Source organism: Palaemon carinicauda, chromosome 3 (assembly GCF_036898095.1).
Source record: "Palaemon carinicauda isolate YSFRI2023 chromosome 3, ASM3689809v2, whole genome shotgun sequence".
Lineage (NCBI taxonomy): Eukaryota > Metazoa > Arthropoda > Malacostraca > Decapoda > Palaemonidae > Palaemon > Palaemon carinicauda.
In genome coordinates, this window is record NC_090727.1 from 126,589,212 (window position 1) to 126,612,163 (window position 22,952).

General features: G+C 45.5%; 1 protein-coding gene across 4 annotated transcripts in view; it reads left to right on the plus strand.

The window, feature by feature from the left end:
• The window catches only part of LOC137638480 (zinc finger protein PLAG1-like), a 173,047-nt gene that overhangs the window by 86,559 nt on the left and 63,536 nt on the right, over nt 1-22,952 (plus strand). For 3 of the 4 annotated variants that reach the window (XM_068370568.1, XM_068370567.1, XM_068370569.1), the window contains one exon: nt 15,033-15,176. In XM_068370568.1, coding sequence (XP_068226669.1) covers nt 15,033-15,176 — 144 coding nt within the window. The other variant, XM_068370570.1, reaches the window with a different exon arrangement.

Consider the following 22,952-nt stretch of genomic DNA (forward strand, 5'->3'; position numbering starts at 1 on the left):
CTCGGTGCCCTCGATCTCTACAGCAGTTCCCGAGGACTTCCTCCAGCACCCTGTCTCGGACGATCGACGGCGAAGAGCCTCCCCCGCGCATCACTCGAGCAGTCGTTACGCGAGGAACTTGGCGCCCTCGGACTCTTCGGAAGCAGATTCATCCTCCGGAGGAGAACGCAGGGAGAAACGGCACCGGAAGAGAGAGCGGACCGATAGTGATCGTTCCCGCTCCAGGTCGAGGTCGCGGCACAACAGGAAGCGCCCACGCTCTCACTCCCGTAAGTACAAGAGGGAGGTCTCTCCCGGCGGCGAATGGGTCTACGTCCCCTCAGGAGAGTCCAGAAAGCACCGCTCTCCAGACTCTCGGTCGAGTGAACGAGCCTCTAGGTTGTCACTGCCTACACACAGCCTAGAACCGCTCGACCTGCCACGCAGGAAGGACCTCGCTCTTAGGCACAAGTCCTCGAGGCCTCCGGTTCACCCCGCCCAGCGGGGGGAAGCGCGCTTCCGAGAAGGCAGCCCGACCGAACCAGCCCAGCTGGGGCGGTCGTCGAGCAGGAAGGACCGGTTTCCGGGGTCGGGTCTTCCCACCGGGACCGTGTCCTCCTCTTTCAGAGCCTTGGGGCAGTCGAAAGGCCTCCCGGAGTCGGTGGCCCCCGCCCTACGGCGAGACCCACCCGCGTACGGGGCGCCCTACAGTTACGGGACGTCCTCCCTGGGACCGAGAGGAGAACGGCCGGTCTACCGCCCAAGCACGGCGCCCCTACGCCAAGCCGAGGCCTCGGTCGACGGAGGCGAGGCTTCCCCGTCGGAGGACTCCGCCTACAGAAGGGTGGTAGGCCTCGTCAGAAGGCTCCATGAAATTCCGGAACCCTCGGAGCCTAAGGTGAATGCCTGGAGGTTGAGCCTCTTGAGATATACTCACCGTGACGTCCTTCCGAAGTCCTCCCTGGCTCTGCCTCTCGCCCCAGACCTAGTACTGGGACAAGAATACATCGACAACTTGGTGGCCAGCAGTGCGGAGGCCCCCAAGTCCCAGAGTGCCTCCAAACTCCTCCAGGGTCTCAAACTACAGGGCAAAGTTTATATCCCGGAAGGACGGCGCCCAGGTCCCTGTAGGGTGGACCCAGCCTTGGACATCCTGGGACAGGGCGGCTCGGACGAAAGGGCCTATTCAGCCCCTGTGTCCTTCTCACCCTCTGAAGCCGGCATGATGGAGGAGATGTCAAGAGATATGGTGAACGTCTCCTCATGGCTGGACTGGTGGGCCTCCACGTTGGTTAATGTACAGGCCTCCACAGACCCCGACGACCCTGAGCAACAAGGTCTCCTGTCGGACCTTCTCACCTCCGGGGGGAAAGCCCTCAAGTTTATGGCTTATCAGGCACTCTCCTTGACGGCCAACTGGGTCCTTCGAAAGCGGGACACAGTGCTTTCCAAGTTGACAAGAAAAATCCCGGACAGAGAGGCTCGAGTGATTCGAAGCCTACCCCTAGGAGGCGAGTCGCTGTTTCCGTTGAAGGAACTAGAAGTGCTGATGGAGAAGGTGTCCAAGAGGAGAGAGGCCAATGTCCCCAAACAAACATCCTCCAGGAGGCCTCCTTACAGGAGGTCAGTCTCGGATAGTGCCGTGACCCCTCAGGCTATCCCCAGTTCTTCGAGGAGGGACGCCCCCGCCTCCTCCTGGACATCAACTCCACAGCCCTTCCGCAGGGGAGCTCCAGCTTCTGCCAGCTCCTTCAGATCAGGTTACTCCGCCTCGAAGAGAGGCAGATCAGGCCGCCCCTCTAGGAGAAGGTAGAGGGAGAGGCCCCCTACTCCCGCCCAGGCCTCGGGTTGGGGGATGCCTCAGACCATATTGGCAAGCATGGAAAATGCATGGGGCGGATGCTTGGACGGTGTCCGTCCTGAAAGAAGGCTACAGGATCCCCTTCATAGCGGATCCACCCCCTCTTATTCCAGCCACCCAGACAGAATGGTTGGCTCCCAGGGACCCGTTGAAAAGGGCTACCCTGCAAAAAGAAGTTTCCTCCATGTTGGAGAAGGGAGCCATGGAAGAAGTCCTTCTCCCAGGGCCAGGCTTCTACAGCCGCCTGTTCCTGGTGGAGAAAGTAACGGGGGGGTGGAGACCGGTGATAGACCTGTCGGCCCTCAACAAGTTCGTCAAGAAGACGAACTTCAAGATGGACACCCCAAAATCCGTCCTGATGTCCTTGAGGGAGAAAGATTTTATGATGACGGTCGACCTCAAGGACGCGTACTTCCAGATTCCGGTCCACCCGTCGAGTCGGAAGTTCCTCCGGGTAAAATGGGGCTCCCAGATCCTGCAGTTCAGGACCCTCTGCTTCGGACTGTCGACGGCCCCTCAAGTGTTCACGAGGGTCTTCGCGACAGTCTCAGTATGGGCTCACGAACGAGGTATCCGCCTCATCAGATACCTGGACGACTGGTTGCTCCTTTCCAGCTCAAAGGCCCTCTTGGAAGAGCAAGGGAAGGACCTCCTCCGATTCTGCAGGAGTCTGGGAATCATTATCAACCTGGAGAAATCGAACCTAACTCCATCCAACAGAATGGGGTACTTGGGGATGACGTTGGACACCGTGCAGGGTAAGGCCTTCCCCTCGGAAGACAGGATACAGAACCTCATCAAGATCATTCAGCCGTTCCTGTCGGAGCTTCCCAGGAAGGCGAAAGACTGGCAGAGGCTGATAGGTCACCTGGTCTCATTAGAGAAACTGGTTCCCCAAGGGAAGATACGGCTCAGACCCGTACAATGGAACCTCAAGGCTCTATGGTCCCAGACAGGCTCTCAGAAAACATCGATTCCGGTCCTTCCGGACACGAGAGCAGCCTTAAAATGGTGGCGATGCCAGTCGAACTCCCTCAAGGGGATGCCCCTCGGGTCCTGTCCCCCCGAGTTTCTCCTGTTCACAGACGCCTCCAGCCTAGGGTGGGGAGCCCACCTGCGGGAGGAAACAGCAAGCGGGACCTGGTCGGAGACCGAAAAGCAACTCCACATCAACGTCCTGGAGCTAAAAGCAGTACAAAAGGCATGTCTGCACTTTGCAAGTCGGTTGAAGGGAAACACCGTGGCCCTAATGTGCGACAACGCCACGGTGGTAGCCTACATCAAGAAACAAGGTGGCATGAAGTCGAAGGAACTGTGCGACCTCACCGTAAACATCCTGCATTGGGCGGACGAGCACCAGGTGACACTGCTAGCAAGGTTCATCCCCGGGAAAAGGAACGTGTTAGCCGACGGCCTCAGCAGGATAGGTCAGATATTAGGGACGGAATGGTCCCTACACCCAGAAGTGGCCAGACTCATCCTTCAACGCTGGGGCTCCCCGGTGATGGACCTCTTCGCAACGAAGCTCAACGCCAAGTTACCGGTTTATTGCTCCCCGGTACCAGACGAAGGAGCAGCCCTAGAAGACGCCTTCCAGCACAAGTGGGACAACCTGGACGTATATGCCTTTCCCCCCTTCACGCTGCTAAAGCAGGTGCTCAACAGAGTAAGAACCTCCCAAAACCTAAAGATGACTTTGGTAGCGCCCTGGTGGCCGGAGAGAGAGTGGTTCGCGGATCTAAAAGACCTGGCAAGCCACCCGCCGTGGCCTCTGCCCCCCAGGTCAGATCTACTGAGTCAACCTCACTTCCTCAAGTTCCACGACAACCCTCTCTCTCTTCGCCTTCACGCCTGGAGACTATCGAGCGGCTCCTGAAGAAGGAGGGGTACTCCTCCTCCACAGCTAAGAGGATGTCCCTATACCTAAGAAAATCCTCTACCGTGGTCTACCAGGCGAAGTGGGCCGCCTTTACGAAGTGGTGCGCGGCAAAACACATAAGACCTCTTAAAGCCTCGGTCCCTGACATAGCTGACTTTCTCGTGTACCTTAGGGATAAAATAGGGATGTCAATCCCAGCTATTAAAGGAGTTCGAGCAGCCTTAGGCCAAGTCTTTCTCCTGAAAGGCATCGACCTGGGGACCTCGAGACACATAGGGATCCTGATTAGAAGTTTCGAACAATCCTGTCCTGCTCAAGCCAGGAGAGTGCCCAGATGGGACCTGGCCAAGGTCCTGAAAATCTTGTGTCGTCCTCCCTTTGAACCCCTCAAAGATATCGGGGACAAAGATCTCACCCTCAAGACAGTCTTCTTGCTGGCCTTGGCTTCAGCTAAGAGAGTAGGTGAGATCCACGGTCTCTCCTACAACGTGGCACACTCCAAAGGGTGGAGGGAGGTATCCTTCAAGTTCGTACCCTCCTTTGTAGCAAAGACTCAGAACCCAGCAGTCTGGGACCCGAGGTTTGAAGGTTTCTCAATTCCGGCCATCCCCAAGACAGGCAATACGGAAGACCTGAAGTTATGCCCAGTCAGGACGATCAGGAAATACCTGGAAAGGACGGCTCATCTCCGCCCAGGTGCCAAGAACCTCTTCGTCTCTTCAGGCGTTAATAAGAAGCAAGTGTCCAAGAACACTATTTCCTTCTGGCTGAGACAAGTCATCACTAGGTCTTATGAAGAGGACAAGGTGGCAGTACCAGGCACTCCCCGCCCCCATGACATCAGAGGCCTGAGCACTTCCTTGGCCTTTGAGAGAAACATGGCAGTGGGGCAGATCCTACAGGCCGGCACTTGGTCACACCAGTCGACCTTCACGGCCCACTATCTCAAAGACTACTCAAGAAAGTCTTTGGATGGATTCTCCATTGGGACAGTCATCGCCGCCCTCCAAGCTGTGTAGCGGCAGGCTAGAAGACGTCCCCAACAGTGAATAGACTCGACCCTACTTCTTCAGGAGAAGACTCAGTAGAGAAGATGTGAAGAGGTAAGTCTTAAAATATAAGCGTAAGGTTTCCGCTGTTACCCCCTATCCGCTCTCTGTACCCCCGCATTCCGTAGCCCTACAGGCACTATGTGCCAGACCAAGTGGCAGAATGACTCTCCCGCTTCCTAAAGTATAAGTCTCCTAAGGAAGTAATTCTCGGTAAGTATTTGTGTTGGAACAAATCAAAAATTTTAAGTAATTTTTATTTTTCCTAACATACTTACCGAGAATTACTTCCGGGTAATGGCCCTCCCTTCCGTCCCCGAGTGCCATTCTTCCATTGCCGGGTTGGGCTAAACGGCGAACTTAATGAGCATCCTGACCCGGGAAAGCAGTGACCTGCCTTAATCCGGGCCGCAGGGCTTATCCTGGCGGCGGGGGTAGAAACTATATGGAGCGAGATAGGGGGGTAGCGCGGGAAAATCTTGGTCGAGATTGAGAGGTCAAGGACCCTCCTAAGGAAGTAATTCTCGGTAAGTATGTTAGGAAAAATAAAAATTACTTAAAATTTTTGATATATATATATATATATATATATATATATATATATATGTGTGTATATATATATATATATATATATATATATATATATATATATATATATATATATATATATATATATATATATATATATTTATTTATATTTATATATTTATATACATACACACACACATATATATATATATATATATATATATATATATATATATATATATATATATATATATATATATATATATATATATGTACGTATATATATGTATGTGTGTGTATATATATATATATATATATAAGGGATTTTGACGTAGGAAAAATCTATTTCTGGGCGAGGGACCTGTGCCGCCCAGTGAATAAGCTCCATTTAGCACTTATTCTTAGGTAATTTACTGCTAAATATACCAGAGAAAAAATGTAAAGGAGTGCTAGGTTAACTAGCTCGCTCACCTATTGGTGTCGGTATAAAATTGGGCGTATATTCCAGAGGTCCCGCACTATTTAGATTAATCCACGACAGAGAACCCCAATAGAGGAGAGCCGTTCAACCTCACTCGGTACTACTACAATGCATCCGCTCAGAACCCAACTCCTTAGCACCCAAAGTTTGGGGACTCCAAGGGAGAGGAGCTGGGAGGGTTCACTGGGCGGCACAGGTCCCTCGCCCAGAAATAGATTTTTCCTACGTCAAAATCCCTTTTCTGGGCTCGAACCTGTGCCGCCCAGTGAATCTATACAAGAGAAAAATGTCACCAAACTTGCAAAATAAAGGAAAAAACATAAGCGTAAGAGAAATACAGGATGCTTTAATCAGAGATGAGTACCAAAAAACAATTATAAGGGTATCTTAAATATGAACATAAATCCAATAAGGTAGGTATAATAATGCCGTGAGTGATAATATATACAGATACTCAGGAGCATAAAAATTTACAAATATAATAACAGTATTCAGGTGCGAGACCAACGAATACAATAGGGTATAAATGAGGCAGGTAAGAGGGAGAGATAAAGAGTCAAGGCATTAACCTGTGAGTTACTCGGGAGTAACTACGCTCCCTGCGGCTACTGTAGAAAATTTTAGGGCTTCCAAATGTTTAAGGTAGTGTTTCTTGAACACTGACGGTGATTTCCACCCTGTATACCTGGAAAGGTCTGTAAAATTCATGTGGTGAAAGAAGTTCACCGAGGTGGCAACCGCCCTGATATCATGTGCAAGAGGAAAAGAGTCAGGGTTAGCTTGTTTAATAAAATACAAAATTTGTTGCCTGATCCCTTTAATAGTAATGGTACCGCCTTGTTCTCTAACGAATAGAGGCCCCGAGGAGTTAGAGGAGGTCCGGGATAGATAAGACCTAAGAGTAGTGACAGGGCACAGCGACGGATCTTGCGTGAGGGGAACAATTTTCCAGGAGGTCCATCTGTTTTGAGGGTCTTCATTCTTAGCCAAAAAGAATTTGTTAGGAGAAAGAAGGACCTCTCCTGAAGGCAGAAAGTCAATATGACCCGGGTCTCTCGACAAGGCTGCCAATTCAGAAATTCTTGCCCCGGAAGCCAAGCTCACTAGGAAAAGTGTTTTCCTGAGAAGGGGCATGTAATCACAAGAACTGTTAATGGTATCAGAAGCCAATTTGAGTACGTCATTAAGGAACCAGGTCACCGGGGTAGGACGAGTAACCGGTTTCAGTCTGGCACAAGCTTTCGGAATTGAAGCTAACAAAGAGTCGGTTAAGTCTATGTTAAAACCCACTAGGAAGATCTTTTTCAGAGCCGATTTAATAGTGGTGATAGTATTGGCTGCCAGACCTGATTCTAATAAAGATCTAAAGAAAGTGACTGTAAGGTTCAAGTTCATACAGTTCACGTCTGAGTCTATTAAAAATTTTGCCAACTTTTTAACTGCAGAGTCATACTGACGGATGGTGGAATCCCGTTTATCTGATTCTAGGAACAAGGTGTTTTGAGGATCAATATTGGCACCATGCATAGCCGCAAACTTCATAAAGTCCATAAAGTTAGGGCGCTCTGAATGTTTGAGAAAGCGTACACAACGCGTGTTTGTACTATCTGAGACAGAACCGGATTGGGTATCGGGTGAGGGTATAGTCTCAACTCCCGCAGGAGAGGATACCAGTTGCTCTTGGGCCAGTTGGGTGCGACCAAGGCTACTTGTCCCTTGAAGGATCTCAGTTTGTCTAGAACTTTCAGCAAAAGATTCACCGGGGGAAAGAGATAAATCTTTTCCCAGTTGTCCCAATTCTGTGACATGGCGTCTGTGTCGTAAGCCTGAGGGTCTAGATTGGGAGCCACATATACTCTCAATTTGTGGTTGGATTCCGTGGCGAAGAGGTCCACTTGGAGACCGGGAACCTGAGAGAGAATCCACCGAAATGACTTTAGATCGAGTGACCATTCCGATTCTAGAGGGGAGGTCCGGGACAGGGCGTCTGCCACTACATTCCGGACTCCCGCCAGGTGGACAGCTGAAAGATGCCAACGGTTCGAGGCTGCTAGGGAGAATATGGCTATTAGAACATGGTTCAGAGGCCCTGACTTTGACCCGCCTCTGTTGAGGCAGCGGACCACCACTTCGCTGTCGAGGACCAGACGAAGGTGTTGTTTCTTGGGAAGAGCGAGACGTTTCAGGGTTAGAAGAACTGCCATGGCCTCTAGCACATTGATGTGAAAATGGCGGAACAAGGGAGTCCAAAGACCTTGAACTTTCTAGAGCTGAGAATAGCCGCCCCAACCTGATAGGGATGCGTCTGTGTGAATGATTAATTCCGGGGGCGGAAATCGAAGGGGAACTGACTTTGACAGACTGTTTGCTCTTGTCCAAGGAAGAAGTCTTTCCCGTAGAATGGGAGGAAGGCGGACTTTCCTGTCCCGGAGCTTCCGGTTCGCCCTCGAACGCCAGACACGATTGATATCTTTCAATTTTGCCTTCAGAAGAAGATCCGTCACTGAGGCAAACTGAAGGGAACCCAGAATCTTCTCTTGAAGCCGTCTGGAACTTACTTTGTCTTTGAGAAAGCGTTTGGTGTTTCTTGCAATCTCTAACCTCTTGGGTCTGGGAAGACACAGAGTATGAGATATAAGATCCCATTGCAGGCCGAGCCATTGGAACTTCGATTTTGGAAGAAGACGGGACTTCTTGAAGTTGATCTGGAAGCCTAGAGATTGAAGATAATGGATGACTTTGTGAGTGGCTTTTAGGCAATTTTGGGAGGTGTCTGACCAAATGAGCCAGTCGTCCAGATAGGCTACTACTTGAATCCCTTGATTCCTGAGTTCCTGAACAGCGACTTCTGCTAGCTTTGTGAAGATCCTTGGGGCAATGTTGAGCCCGAAAGGCATCACCTTGAAGGAGTAACTTTTGTCCCCTAAGCGAAAGCCTAGGTACGGACGGAAGTGTCTCGCTATCGGGACGTGATAGTAGGCGTCTGTAAGATCGATAGAGGTGGTGACGGCCCCACGGGGAAGTAAGGTCCGCACCTGCGAGACGGTAAGCATTCGAAACTTGTCGCATTGAATGGACAAGTTGAGAAGGGATAGATCTAGAATCACTCTTCTCTTGTCTGAATCCTTCTTCGGAACACTGAACAGCCGACCTTGAAACTTCAGATGTTTCGTTTCTTGTATGGCATTCTTTTGTAAAAGTTCCTGGACAAATTCGACCAGGTCCGGAGTGGAATGTTGACGAAATTTGTTCGGAGGAGGAGGTCCTTGAATCCAACTCCACCCTAGTCCCTTGGAGATGATACTGAACGCCCAGGGACTGAACCTCCATTTGTTGCGGAAGGCATAGAGCCTCCCCCCTACCTGCTGCACCTCAGTATTGGTTTGAGGAGTTGCCTCCACGTCCGCCTCGGAAGTTCTTTCCTCTGCGAAAGGCTCTTCCCCTGCCTTTGTTCTGGTTAGAGCCACGGTGGTAGCCTCTACCTCTACCATAACTCTGGGAAGAGCTATGAGCCTCGTAGGACTGGTTAAAGGCAGGGGAAGTGGCGGAGGCACCAGAAAGCTGGCTCTTAGGTAGCAGAACGGTGACATAGTCATCCGAAGGAGCCCGAGAGGTGGAAGGCTGTGCAGGGGCAACAGAAGATGGAGGAAGAGGCAGCCGGAAGTTGGATGAAGCACTCTGTTGTTGCCTGAACTGGGTGGAGGTATATGGTCTAAGCTTCTTCCTACCCCGGGCTTGATAATTTGCGGGGTCATACTTGCGTTTAGGGGTCAAACCCCAACGGGCTTTAAGGCTCTGATTAACCCTAGTGGCCTCCGCCAAGACTTCCTCTACGAGATCCTCGGGGAAGAGATTTGAACCCCAACAGGAGGACCGGATGAGTTTATTAGGTTCATGCCTAATCGTCGCCTCAGCTAGAACATGCTTGCGACATCTGCGTTTAGCAGTAGCAAAGTCATATAAGTCATAATATAACGACTGTAGCGTAGCCTTGTTGAGAGACTTAAAAATACTCTCCGTATCGTAAGTCAAGGCTATCGACTCCGTGGATGTGGCCAGGTTTAGAGTACGGCCAACACGTAGGCGGGAATCATATTCCTGTTTAATGAGAGATTCCGGGAGACGGGGAAGCTTCTCACTAAACAAGACTGAGGCACAGTCTGCTGCAAGCTTGCCGGAGGTAAAGGTGGTATGGACGTTGTCCCAACACTCAATACCTGAGGGAAGAAGGAGGGAGATTGGATCCACCTCTCGGATGGGAGGCAAGGGCTTCTCCTCCAGAGCATATTGAAAGGCAAGCTCTGCCACCTTATTGACGCATGGAGTCAAGGTGTTCTTGTCCATTAAGAACATCGTAAAGGAGCTTTTATGAGGCGTCAGCATGGTGTTAGTGCAGCCGATGTCATTCAAAAATCTGGCCCAAACAGATTGGGCTTGCTCCTTCGGGAAGATGACCGTCTCTTTGGGGACCTTGTCTAATCGGACTAAAGCTTCCTCGGTAAGTCTGGCATAACCATGAAATGGAAATGCCAGACCCGGAGGAAAGAATTCAAAGTCCTCTAGAGGGCGAGTGCCAAGGCCCTCCAGAGTCAACATTCCGTCTGAGAACGGGGAATGAAGAGCCATCCGCCAGGGGTTGTTCTTGGCAAACGGCGGGAGCTTAGAGGCATCCGGTATGAGAGAGCTTTGGACTCTCTCCGGAGCTCCTTGCTCTAAAGCCCCAATTCTCTGACCGAAGTTAGAGAACATCGTGTCCATCCTCGACTGCATCTCCGAAACCAACTTTTCCTGCATCTCCGACACGATGCGAAGCATAGCTGATTCGGAAAGGCCCGGGCTAGCAGCAGGAGGGGCGGAAGGAACTCCCGGGTCGTGAGACTTAGAGGAGGAACCAGAGGTCTTTGAAGACGGGTTTGTACCAGGTTTAGAGCCATGAGAAGTCTTGTGAGGCTTGCGAGCTTTGGGTAAGGTCCTTGAAGTAGACTTATCCTTAGGGGGAACCGGGTATGAACGTTGAGACGAATCACGGTCCCCAGAAAATCCAAGAAAGGAAGAGCGATCAGAAGAAGAAGAAAGAGCGGGGCTGAGGATAGGAATCTCAGCGCCGGACACACCTGCCTCACTTACCACCCTACCTGTATCCGGCTCGTCTAGCAACATTGGTTCGACGTCCAGGTTCATGGAGGCAACATTGTCCTCCAGACCTCCGGGGGCGTCCGATGGATCTTGCTCTGGGTCGATGAGACCCGTTATAGTGGCATCAATGTGGGCAATGATGGGAGCTGCCACATGCCTAGCCACAGCAGCTGAAGACTTGGCGTTGGGGTAAACCATGGTGCAGTAGTCCTCAGATAGGACGTACGGCCGCTTAGACTTTACATTCCGGGCAAAACCACCAACCCACACCTTCAGTGTGGCCCGAGCCGCAGACTTTTGCTCCGGGGATGCCTGAAATAATAGTGGGAATTATAAAAGGGAAACTCCCAATGATCCTTCAAGACCATAGATATCTTACTAATAGTAAATAAAATAAGAAGGCAATATAGCCAACGGGACTCACCGAGTCAGAACCAAGGGTAGTGATGAGGTCGAAGCAAATCACACAGTTATCCGGGTGCCATACCACAACGTCTTCCAGTTGAACCCCACAAGGGGCGTGAGATCGGCAGACGGAGTGGCCACAAGGCTGGTGCAGAACAGCTGCACAGGCCGGCGTCAGACAATGCACCATCTGTAAAAAGAATAGTATATGAGAAACTGTAATTCTCTTAATTAGGGGCGGGTCTGGAGGACCCGGGCCTAACATAGGTCTAACACAAGATTAGAGCCTAACTACTATTCTATAAGTGGCCTAACATAGGTCTAACACAAGAATAGAGTTTAACTATACTATTCTTTTAAGTAGGGCCTAAAATAGGTCTAACACAAGATTAGACTGTAAAAAATAAAATAAATTTTTTTTTTTTTTTTTTTTTTTTTTAGGGGCGGGTCCAGAGGACCCGGGCCTAACATAGGTCTAACGCAAGGTTAGAGCTTAACTATAATATTCTTACATAGGGGCGGGACCGGGGGTCCCGGGCCTAAACATAAGTCTAACTTGAAACTAAAGTATAGCCATCCATTCCGGTCAAGCCGGGAGCATAAAAAAGGATGCAAAAACAAGGAATTAAGACACATAGTGTCTGATTTCCCGGGGTGGGGTAGACCCCGGGCCGGGAAATAAAGGTATATTCAATACCAATTCCTTTAGGGACTCCGGGGTAGTGATCTGTCATATATAATCATCATAGGAAATGTTATAAAATAATAGGGGGGCGGAACTGTAACTAAGAACTGCCAATCGAACCCGGAGGGTTTCGTATAACATAAGCCAGAATGAAAAGTGAATATAAAATAGGGTACACCGGGATCCAACTCTGTAGACCGGTGGCCAACCAGACTAGACAGAGACTAAACCGCCGGGCCACCCGGAGGACAAAGTCCATAAACACTTAACTACCCCCTCTAAAAGGAGGGAAGGCAACGGTCCCTTAGTGGAGGGGGGGAGAAGCCTAGCCTCCCACCTAGCTAGAGGGGGAGCGTGGGGGAGGATCACGTGATACGAGGCAGCAGGGCTACCAACTGACGATCCCCAATCAGACAGATCAAACGGAGTAATGGCACAAATATTCATTATAATAATAATAATAGCGTTAAATATATGAATAAACACATTGAAAATTTTTGGGCAAGGCATGCAACATAAATAATTAAATCACAAAAGACACACCTGATGGCTAAAATAACATTGCCGCCTTAGCACGGTCGGCAGCCATAGCGATACGTAAATGATATCGGCCCAAAATTTGAACCACGAGGATTCTAAACGCTAAATAATGAATATTCACAACAACAAATAATATTTGATAAAAAAATAATACACATAGTAACACCGCAAGTGAAAATTAAAAGCTCTCAAAAACAGGAGTACCAACTGTAGTGAAATCAAGCAAGATCGGTATGAACGAAGAGAATAAACTCCTATAATATAAATATTAAACGATCTAGGTTGCTCAAAACACAGTAAAATCCAGCTTGGTACTTAACTTAGACGGTGTCTCCTGGAAACCGACGAAGAAGCCATAATTCACTAGAAAATATCCAAAAGCGAGAGCACCAGAAAAAAAGCGGGTTACTTTGAACGTTGTGCTAAAAGGAGTTGAGTTCTGAGCGGATGCATTGTAGTAGTACCGAGTGAGGTTGAACGGCTCTCCTCTATTGGGGTTCTCTGTCGTGGATTAATCTAAATAGTGCGGGACCTCTGGAATATACGCCCAATTTTATACCGACACCAATAGGTGAGCGAGCTAGTTAACCTAGCACTCCTTTACATTTTTTCTCTGGTATATTTAGCAGTAAATTACCTAAGAATAAGTGCTAAATGGAGCTTATTCACTGGGCGGCACAGGTTCGAGCCCAGAAATATATATATATATATATATATATATATATATATATATATATATATATATATAAATAAATAAATAAATAAATAAATGAATATATGTGCACTTGCATATACAGATTGATATACAAATTACCCATTGTCCCAAAATGATGAAAAATTAACATCCCAGGGAATATTTGAATTCTTGCCTTCCTTTTAGTACCATATGTTCAGTATGTAGGTATATTTACTGTATGTATGTATGCATATATATATATATATATATATATATATATATATATATAATATATATATATATATATATATATGTGTGTGTGTGTGTGTATGTATGTACGTATGTATGTGTATGTATGTATGTATGTGTATGGATGCAAGTACTACTTTTTCTGTCATTTCTACTTATTCCTTTATATTATATATATACACACTGTATATACGCAAAAGCGTACATATGCATACAGAAAACATTCCCTGACTGAAGCTACTGGCCCCAAAGCCAAGACAAGAAGGCTTTGTCGTTCCTGTTATGAGATACTGTCACAAAATAAAGGAAGTTCTGTAGCTCGAAAGAAAGCACGAAGAGTAAACACATAATGTGAGAATTGTGAGGGTAAACCTTTCGTTTGTCTCAGTTGTTTCAACTTGAAACATTCAGTTTGAAGAATATAAATTTGTGTATTTTATTGGTTTTTCTTATGTAGAGGCAAAACAGAAAAAAATTTAATTTTATACTTGTACTACATGATTTCCTTCATCATACATGGATATTTTTTCACCAAGAAAAGGACACTATTTTTTTTTCAGAAGTAAAATGTTTATCAAACTGATTTATTTTTCTATTGAATTTATATAAATATAATCTAGGGTTAAAAGGATAGCATTTTTATTGATCTAATGATGATGTTTTCTATTTTTTTTTACTGAAAGAAAGAAAGAATTAAAAAAAAATATGCCCTTTTGCCACCATGTGAAGATTATTTTCAGGAATAAATAAAGGGTTTAGTTAATGTTCTAGTTTATTTTGATTAATTTCCAAAATATTACAATAATATTTTGGTAAAAAAAAGCCCATTTTGATAAAATGTGGATACTTGAAAAAAATATATAATTCTTAGCATGTGTACCACATAGGGTACACATCGCTCATTCAGAAAGTCCCCTGTGAACCATATGTGGAGCACATCGCAGTCAACGTGTTAAAGGATGAAAGGTTTTTTATGAGTAGGAACAAATACAAATAAATTTCAAGCATTTAAGATTTTTTAAGAAGAAATTTCCTTGCTCCTTAGATACTACCTCTTTTTTCTGCTATGAGGAATGCTGCAAAGGATTCTTTCCATTGGCGGCATCAATAACCTTCGATGTCAGGATGCTAAAGAACCTCAAATCATTCATTCATTCATTCTTTCCATTGGTTCACTCAAGACAAAAGACACCTCTTGATAGGTGGTTTTCATTTTTCATTAATTTTCTCTTTACTAAAATTTTATTGAGTGATTAAGACATGAGTTCTGTAAAATGGGTGTGTTTATTAAAGCAGAAAATCTCTCTCTCTCTCTCTCTCTCTCTCTCTCTCTCTCTCCCCCCCTTTTTATTTAGAAAAATATGATGGAAAATAAGGTATTGTTACGGGATATAGTACTTGTACTTTTTAAAGGTATATTCATATTATAGTACTTGTACTTTTTAAAAGTATATTCATATTCTAGGGCTTGATAAATTTTGCAATTTTAGTACTGGAAATTTTAAATGAAATGTATTGGTGATGTTAGCCATTAAAGAATATGGAATGGTTGATACTTTTGCAGGGTGTGAGGATTGTCAGCAAAGTTTGGAAGGTGATTGTGAAGAGCATGGTCCATTACAGAAAGTAGCAGACACTGAAGTATCGACACGTGCACGACGTTCAATACCCCACGTTTTGTTGCTGAAAGACGAGGTTACGCATACAGGTATAGTCTCACAGCACAACAAATCATATTGTCAAGTTGCCTCTGTTGGTGGATGCTTTATCCCCTTTTTGGGAGGGTGTTCAAGCATCTTGAACCAAGCCATAGGCGCCCTGACAATCATCATCGTCAACAAGTGATATTACGATACCCATCCCATCAAATGAAACCTTCAGATCAATGCCCGTAAGGTCTTTACTAATGTATTTGTATGGCATTAATATACTTATTTTGGTTCATTTAAGTCACATGTATTTATTATGAGTATTTAAAAGGTTTTCATGAATCAATTTAGAACATAATTCATTAGGTAAGAGCATTGCCTTGTTAACAGTGAATTTTTGAAATTCCACAGTTTTTGAGGCATATCAGAACTGAAGGGTGTTTCATTTCATGAGAAGAATTTAAATATTTTTTATGTCAACAAATCTTACGTTGAAATCATAAGTTGTTAGCTAAGGAATCATCAGTTTCCCAACATTAGGTATCTTTGAAAAGAGATAAATAATTTTTTCATCCAAATATACACCACTAGTAATAGTAATGAACACTGACTTTACATCGTAAACCAATTGACATGATTGGTGAATAGTTTATGCTTCACCAAGAAGACAGTCAACAAGCTGAGGACAATTTTGACTAAAGTCATGAGGAAGTATCAACCTCTTTCTTTTGTTTAATGCCTTTTTATATAAATTCTTTACTTTGTTAATTCAGTAATTTGTTCTCACACTATACAAACTCTTGTTCTTTACATAGGAAAATGATGATAGCGCAAGCTGCAGTACTGCTGTGAAAAGATTTAACGAGGTGTAAACAATAGGCCGGTAGTTGCTGATCCAATAGCAGGGAGGTGACTGCTTCCTGCTTGCTCACAGACAACCCACTTTGTTTCTAGCTGCTGCGTTGGGGAGAACGGAAATTCTCTCCATGTCTTTGGATTGGCAGAAAACTTATTAAATCTGGCTTTTCTTCTAATTCCAGCATGTGTGTGTGTTTAAGAATGCCAGTGCGAATGCGTCCTAGGGTATTGTTGAAGACTTGCGATATCTTCTAGAATTTTAAGGAAATGGTTCCTCATGAGCTTTGGCCATCCTACATTGTTGGGTTGCCTTGTGCTCAAGTGTCGGGAATGGGGTCAGTGTTGTTGGAGGAAGAAGAAATCGAAGAGGGATCCTTGCCTCTCAGTGTCTTCGTCAGGGTCGAAGAAAGCTCGATTTGCCTCTTCTTACCCCAGTACTTTCCCTTATGTCCTTCGGTCTCCGTCTGGTGGCAATCAGAAATGAGTGGTGACCCTTTAACAACTGGGAAAGCACCGGGGGGAAAATTTCTTTCTCTGTTCCCCCTAGACAAATAGAGGCTTCTCTTCAATGTGAGCCATTACATGTTTAGATGTCATTTAGAATCATCTTGAGAAGGCCATCTCAGCTGGATATCCTCTCATCGGCAATGCCCTTTGTCTTCTCCCTGAAAGTCGAAAAATTCAAGACCCAGGAAGCGAGTGTATGACCCTCTCTATTTCTGAAGGGCTACCCCTTCAGTGTAATTCTTTGAAATATGCACACAGTGTTCCTAGCCAACTTTTAGGTGGTCTATCCACTCAAGGCTTCTTCCAAGGATCACCTCAGTAGGTCAAGGATCACCTGGCTACTCCAACTCTTCAGGCTTCAACCTCTGATCATGCATTCTACAGGCGAAGGACTCCTGAATGTACCTCCTCCCAACAGTCCTCGACCTACTAGCGTGCCTCGACCCAACGAGCCACACACACTTCGCCCAAATGCATCACACCTATACTCGCCTCACCCAGACGCGCTCACTCTAGACATGTTAGTTGTACGCTCCCCTTCTACAGGCACACGTTGACAAGACACGAGTCTCCTATGCGCTGTTCCTCAAGGCGCGCAATAGCAAGGCACCAGTCTCCAGTGTGCAGCCCTCTGGAAGAAACGGAATTCATTGAATGCTGCATCAGGAGTTCATCACTATGCTTGGTTTCCTCCGGGATGCGTTTCGCCCAGTACGGTTCCTTCTGAGCTCTCTCTCTCCTGTCGCATGTTTGTCACGCAATAGACGTATCATCTAGACGAACTTTGGATGAATGTGCCTTTCGTTCTTGCTCCCCTAGGATGCAATCCACTTCTAGACATACTTTTTTTAAGTCTCCTGGAGATGTCTCCCCTGGCCATGTTTCCTCCAAACAACCATATTGCATTGCCAGGCCCAGCCCTGGGGCCTGTCAAGACAGATCCTGCCAACATGGATGCAAGATTGTTTGACCTTGAGATTGTCCCAACCAACTTGGACACTAGGAGTTGCAATAGTCGTAGAACACAAGTGACCGCCCAGAAGGGGACAACAAAAAGCAGATGCTCTTTGTCCCCCAGGGCAATTGCCGTGCGTCTGCTTCATGGCCGTCACATGACAGGCATTGTTCCTCTAGTTATCTTTCCCTCTCATTGTAGATAGTCGAAAGACTGCAAGACTTAACAGTTATAGATCTTCCAGTCCTCACAAAGATCCCAGGCTTGCAAAAGCTTTTAAGGAGTCTTACCCTGCTGGGGAAATAAGCAGGATTGCTACAGATCTCCCTCCTCAGTCTTTGCTTAGAGAGGAGTATCAGGACTTGGATGATGACTTTAACCCTTCTCGGAGCTGGCTGGGTGGATTTTCCGAGAGGGAAGATAATTTGGAATAGATTAGACGATCCTGACGGGATTTTTCCGAATCCAGCAGTTCCCGGATATGTAGGATGGTAAGTTTTACTCCACCTTCTCCAGGTTCTCCAATGTGTCTAGATGGTTAAAGGCCTGGGGGATGCAAATTTTTTTTTCCCCATGAGGATAGTAAGGCGGCCATTGACCATGTTTGTTTGGTTTTCTGGTGACATTAGGCCTTACTTGAAACTGCCATGGTCTATCCTGGCCACAGGAGCTAGACAAGGTGGACTCACCATTTTCTGTGAGGAAGGACTCATTCAAGGTAGGAAAATCACTGCTGCATTCCCCCATTATTAGTCTGGCAGAGGAAGTATTACTGGACGATAGGAGCCTTTCCTTCATCGCTTCATCCTTTCCGCCACATTCCCCAGTATCAGTCTGGCAGAGGATTTATTACTGGAATTTCCTTCATCTCTTCCGCTAGAACTGCAGTTGTGAATTTAACACTCGGCATATCGACTTCAACATCCTTCTTTATGGTAGAAGCCTCTTCAATGAAGGATACGGCTAGGGTTATCCTTCAAATGGGTTCTTGGTTGAACCACTGGTCAAGATCAGTTGGCTATTTAGCAAACAACAAAGATCTCAAAGATCCTGACAAGCAGCGAGCTATGTGGTGCAAGAGCCATTGAATTCCTGATGCACCAGGCAGCAAATCAGTGGGCCAATTGGGTCCTCAAATGCTGAGATGCCATAGCTGCGAGATTCATACAGAATATAGGCTGTCGTTAGGGGTTGGAACTTCGAAACGCCTCTCAAAAGTCCTGCGTTGTTTCCCTCATGAAGATGTGGATGCCACAACAGAGCGACTGAGGAAGGATTGGCAGGACACGCTTCCTCAGTATGCAGTATCCTTTCAGCAACCTCAACTATCCTAATCCTCTATTTAGGATAAAGCAGTGTAGCCATTGTCGCAGTATCATCAATAACCTCAGAAAGGGGACAATAGCTTTTTTTTTTTTCGAGAAGGCATCCAGAGGCTGGAGACCAGTCATCCACCTATCTGCCTTGAATGAGCTTGTCTTCTAAACCTTGTTCAAAATGGAGACCGCAGCCGTGGTCTGGTGAGCAATCAGGCCCATGGACTTAATGATCACTATCGACCTGAAGGATCATCCTGAGGGATACTAACTCAGGTCCTAGCACGTCATTCCTTCGAGTAGTCATTGCAGACAGAGAATACCATTTCTGGGTACAGACAGTTCCAAAGGTGCAAACTTCCAGACTTATGAACGCAACTACAGCAAGTAAAAAATATGTTCAAACTCCATGGAATTACAATTTCAAAATGAGCGCCACTCCCGACTCCGGTGACAGACACACACACACACACACGCACACAGAGAGGGGGAGAGAGAGAGAGAGAGAGAGAGAGAGAGAGATTTTTTTCCAGTATTGTACACTATGACATAAAAAATGGATCGCATGAGAGAGAGAGAGAGAGAGAGAGAGAGAGAGTGTGTGTGTGTGTGTGTGCAAGCTAGAATATAAAGTTGAAATAGCTTCTTGTAATAACGATAAAAATATAAAATAACGAGAGAGAGAGAGAGAGAGAGAGAGTGTGTGTGTGTGCAAGCTAGAATATAAAGTTGAAATAGCTTCTTGTAATAACGATAAAAATATAAAATAACGAGAGAGAGAGAGAGAGAGAGAGAGAGAGTGTGTGTGTGTGTGTGCAAGCTAGAATATAAAGTTGAAATAGCTTCTTGTAATAACGATAAAAATATAAAATAACGAGAGAGAGAGAGAGAGAGAGAGAGAGAGAGAGAGAGAGTGTGTGTGTGTGCAAGCTAGAATATAAAGTTGAAATAGCTTCTTGTAATAACGATAAAAATATAAAATAACGAGAGAGAGAGAGGGAGAGAGAGAGAGTGTGTGTGTGTGCAAGCTAGAATATAAAGTTGAAATAGCTTCTTGTAATAACGATAAAAATATAAAATAACGAGAGAGAGAGAGAGAGAGAGAGAGAGAGAGAGAGTGTGCAAGCTAGAATATAAAGTTGAAATAGCTTCTTGTAATAACGATAAAAATATAAAATAACGAGAGAGAGAGAGAGAGAGAGAGAGAGAGAGAGAGAGAGAGAGAGAGAGAGGAGAGAGAGAGAGAGAGAGAGAATTTTTTTCCCAGTTTTGTACACTATGCACTATGGCATCAGAAATGGATCACATCAGAATTGGTTCAAAGAGAGAGAGAGAGAGAATTTTTTTCCCAGTTTTGTACACTATGCACTATGGCATCAGAAATGGATCGCAAGAGAATTTTTTTCCCAGTTTTGTACACTATGCACTATGGCATCAGAAATGGATCACATCAGAATTGGTTCAAAGAGAGAGAGAGAGAGAATTTTTTTCCCAGTTTTGTACACTATGCACTATGGCATCAGAAATGGATCGCATCAGAATTGGTTGAGAGAGAGAGAGAGAGAGAGAGAGAGAGAGAGAGAGAGAGATAATTTTTTTTCCCAGTATTGTACACTATGCACTATGGCATCAGAAATGGATTGCATCAGATTTGGTTAATAGAGGGAGAGAGAGAGATACATATATATATTTTTTCCAGTATTGTACACTATGCCATTAGAAATGGGTCGCATCAGAATTGTTTCAGAGAGATTTTTTTTCCAGTATTGTTCACTATGACATCAGAAATGAATGGCATCAGAATTGGTTCAAAACATAAGTTACAGTTGGGTATTTTATTGTTTACTTTACCTAGAATTTACAGTAAATTGTTTTCCATTATATATTTGAGAGAGGGAGGGACTCTCATCTGATGCAGCCAATCGCGTGTCGTAAATAAATAGTTTTTCATGTGAATAGTAAAGTAAACTATTTCACTTTCTAAATAAATTTTTACTGTTTCAATGTAAATTTACCAAGCAGTACATTACGGTAATAATTTACGAACCAATGTTTCAGTATTGTACACTATGACATCAGAAATAGATAGCATCACAATTGGTTGAAAAATATTACTTTCAGTAGGATATTCGACCATATGTCAGTCGTAACGAAAAAAAATGGTGGCCTCATTCAGTTTAGCTAATAAAATAATCATCTGCATTTCATTTAACACTATTCAAGAATTCATAAAGTAGATACAGTTAAGTTTCTATCCTTGAATTTGGTAACGAAACTATGAAATAACCTTCGTTCATTTGTTCACAGCGTAATGTAAACAAACACGGCAGTATCTACATAAACATAGTTTGTGTGTAAAGCCATTTTTGGGCTCAGCCATGTCGTCCTGATGGAAGGTTCCTTTAGGCAGCTTTCTAAGGGATATTTGGCTTTAGTGATACTCCCAGAGAATTGACCACAAGTTTCCAGAATTCTAACTCCTGGCGCGAGTATCCTTAAATATAACTTTTAAGGATATCCCATAATATTAGGGGACGTATTTCTTGATACGACACATGGCAATCTTCACCCCAAATAGAGTTTTCGCTTTGAGGGGAAGAGTTGCAAAATTGAAGGGGAGCCGTTATCAAGGTTACCCGGTGGATCCCCTCCCCATACCACCCCGGCAAACTATTCCTTTTGTAGTAGTGAATTAAGCATGGTGTATCTCCCAACTGCTCTTGGTTTTGTTACCATTTCAAGGATTATTATTATGTAATCTCCAGCATCTTCATCCTCTGGAAAGTTGAGTATTTAATCTTAACTGTGTATAAATTTTGGCTCCCTTCTCACAGTTAGATTAGCATAATTTAGATGTGTTTAGTGGAGCAGAGCCATCATTGGCGGTGGCCATTTTGGACCACTGTCGTACGCCATAAATACTTTATTTAGTTAGTAGTAGGACGTCCCCGGTATTTAGCTTTAATGAATTACTGTATAGCTATTTAGGCAAATTATACTAGTGAAGATAAGATTACACATGTAATATTTCCTCTTCTGTTAAACGTTTCGATAGTATACGATAGGGCCTCGGTGACGTAGTGTAGCCGAGATCCCGACTCGAGTTAGGCTAGCCTAATGTGTTTTAGTATACTTTAGTAACGTTAACATCGTTTATCCTCTTGTATCACTTTATTAATTCTATCGGAGATAGCACATATAGAATTACTAACATAATTCGATACTCGTCTCTTTTAGAGATTTAAGGATAAACCCTTCCTTCCCTCTGAGTGCTGCCATTAGGCGGCAACACTATCTTTGGTCTTGCCATAGAGTAGTGTACTCCGGCTTGACTGAGATAGTGTTTCTGTCTTCCTCTTTGCCGGTGAGTGTCCTGGCTTTGAATTCGACAGTAACTCAGAGTATTCAGTCTTGTTGTCGGCAACTCTACCGATGGGGGATTAGTCATTCCCCTGCTGGTTTCACAGTTGCCAGCATAGGAAGGCCGGCTTCTCTAGTCCACTACCGAAAGTGGTAGTACAGTTGCCGCTACCTTCTCCCTTGTGGTCTAGAAGACGTGTCTTATATCCGGCAATGTCTTAGGCTGAGGAATCGTTATTCTTCTGCCGCCTAAGACGGCGCCATCATAGGAAACTATGTTTCCTTGTTTTGCTGCTGACAGTGGGAGGCAGATGTGCCGCCTTCTTTCTATGCAAAAATATAAGACACTTTCCCTTCCCCTTCTGTCCTTTAGTGCCGTCACAACATCTGTGGCCGGTATTCTATAATCTCCCCGCTTGCTGGGCTGATTACGATGCCGGGCGGGCTCCTACAAAGGCGGCTAGATTGCTGCTTCGACCGTTCCCCTATTGGAAGCAAGGCTCCGGGAAAGGTTGTGCCGGCCATGACGGCTGCCAGTGGGAGACCCATTACAACTTTGGGTATTCTTCTGTCCTCTCTTGGACTGCCATCCACAAACCCTGTGCACCCAGCAACAGATATTGTGGCTGGATGGAAGCTAGAATAAATACATTCTTTCCCCTTCCATTTGAATCCTCATTCTGGAAAGAAGGCAGTAGAGACAGTAGTCCCTACAACCCTTATTATTGTACTAAACTATAATAATACGGTAGCCCTTCTATCCATTCTTTCTCTTTCTCTGTCGGTTAGTGCTGCCAGGTACTAGCCTAGCCGGTAGTATGCCGGCAGAACTACAGTAT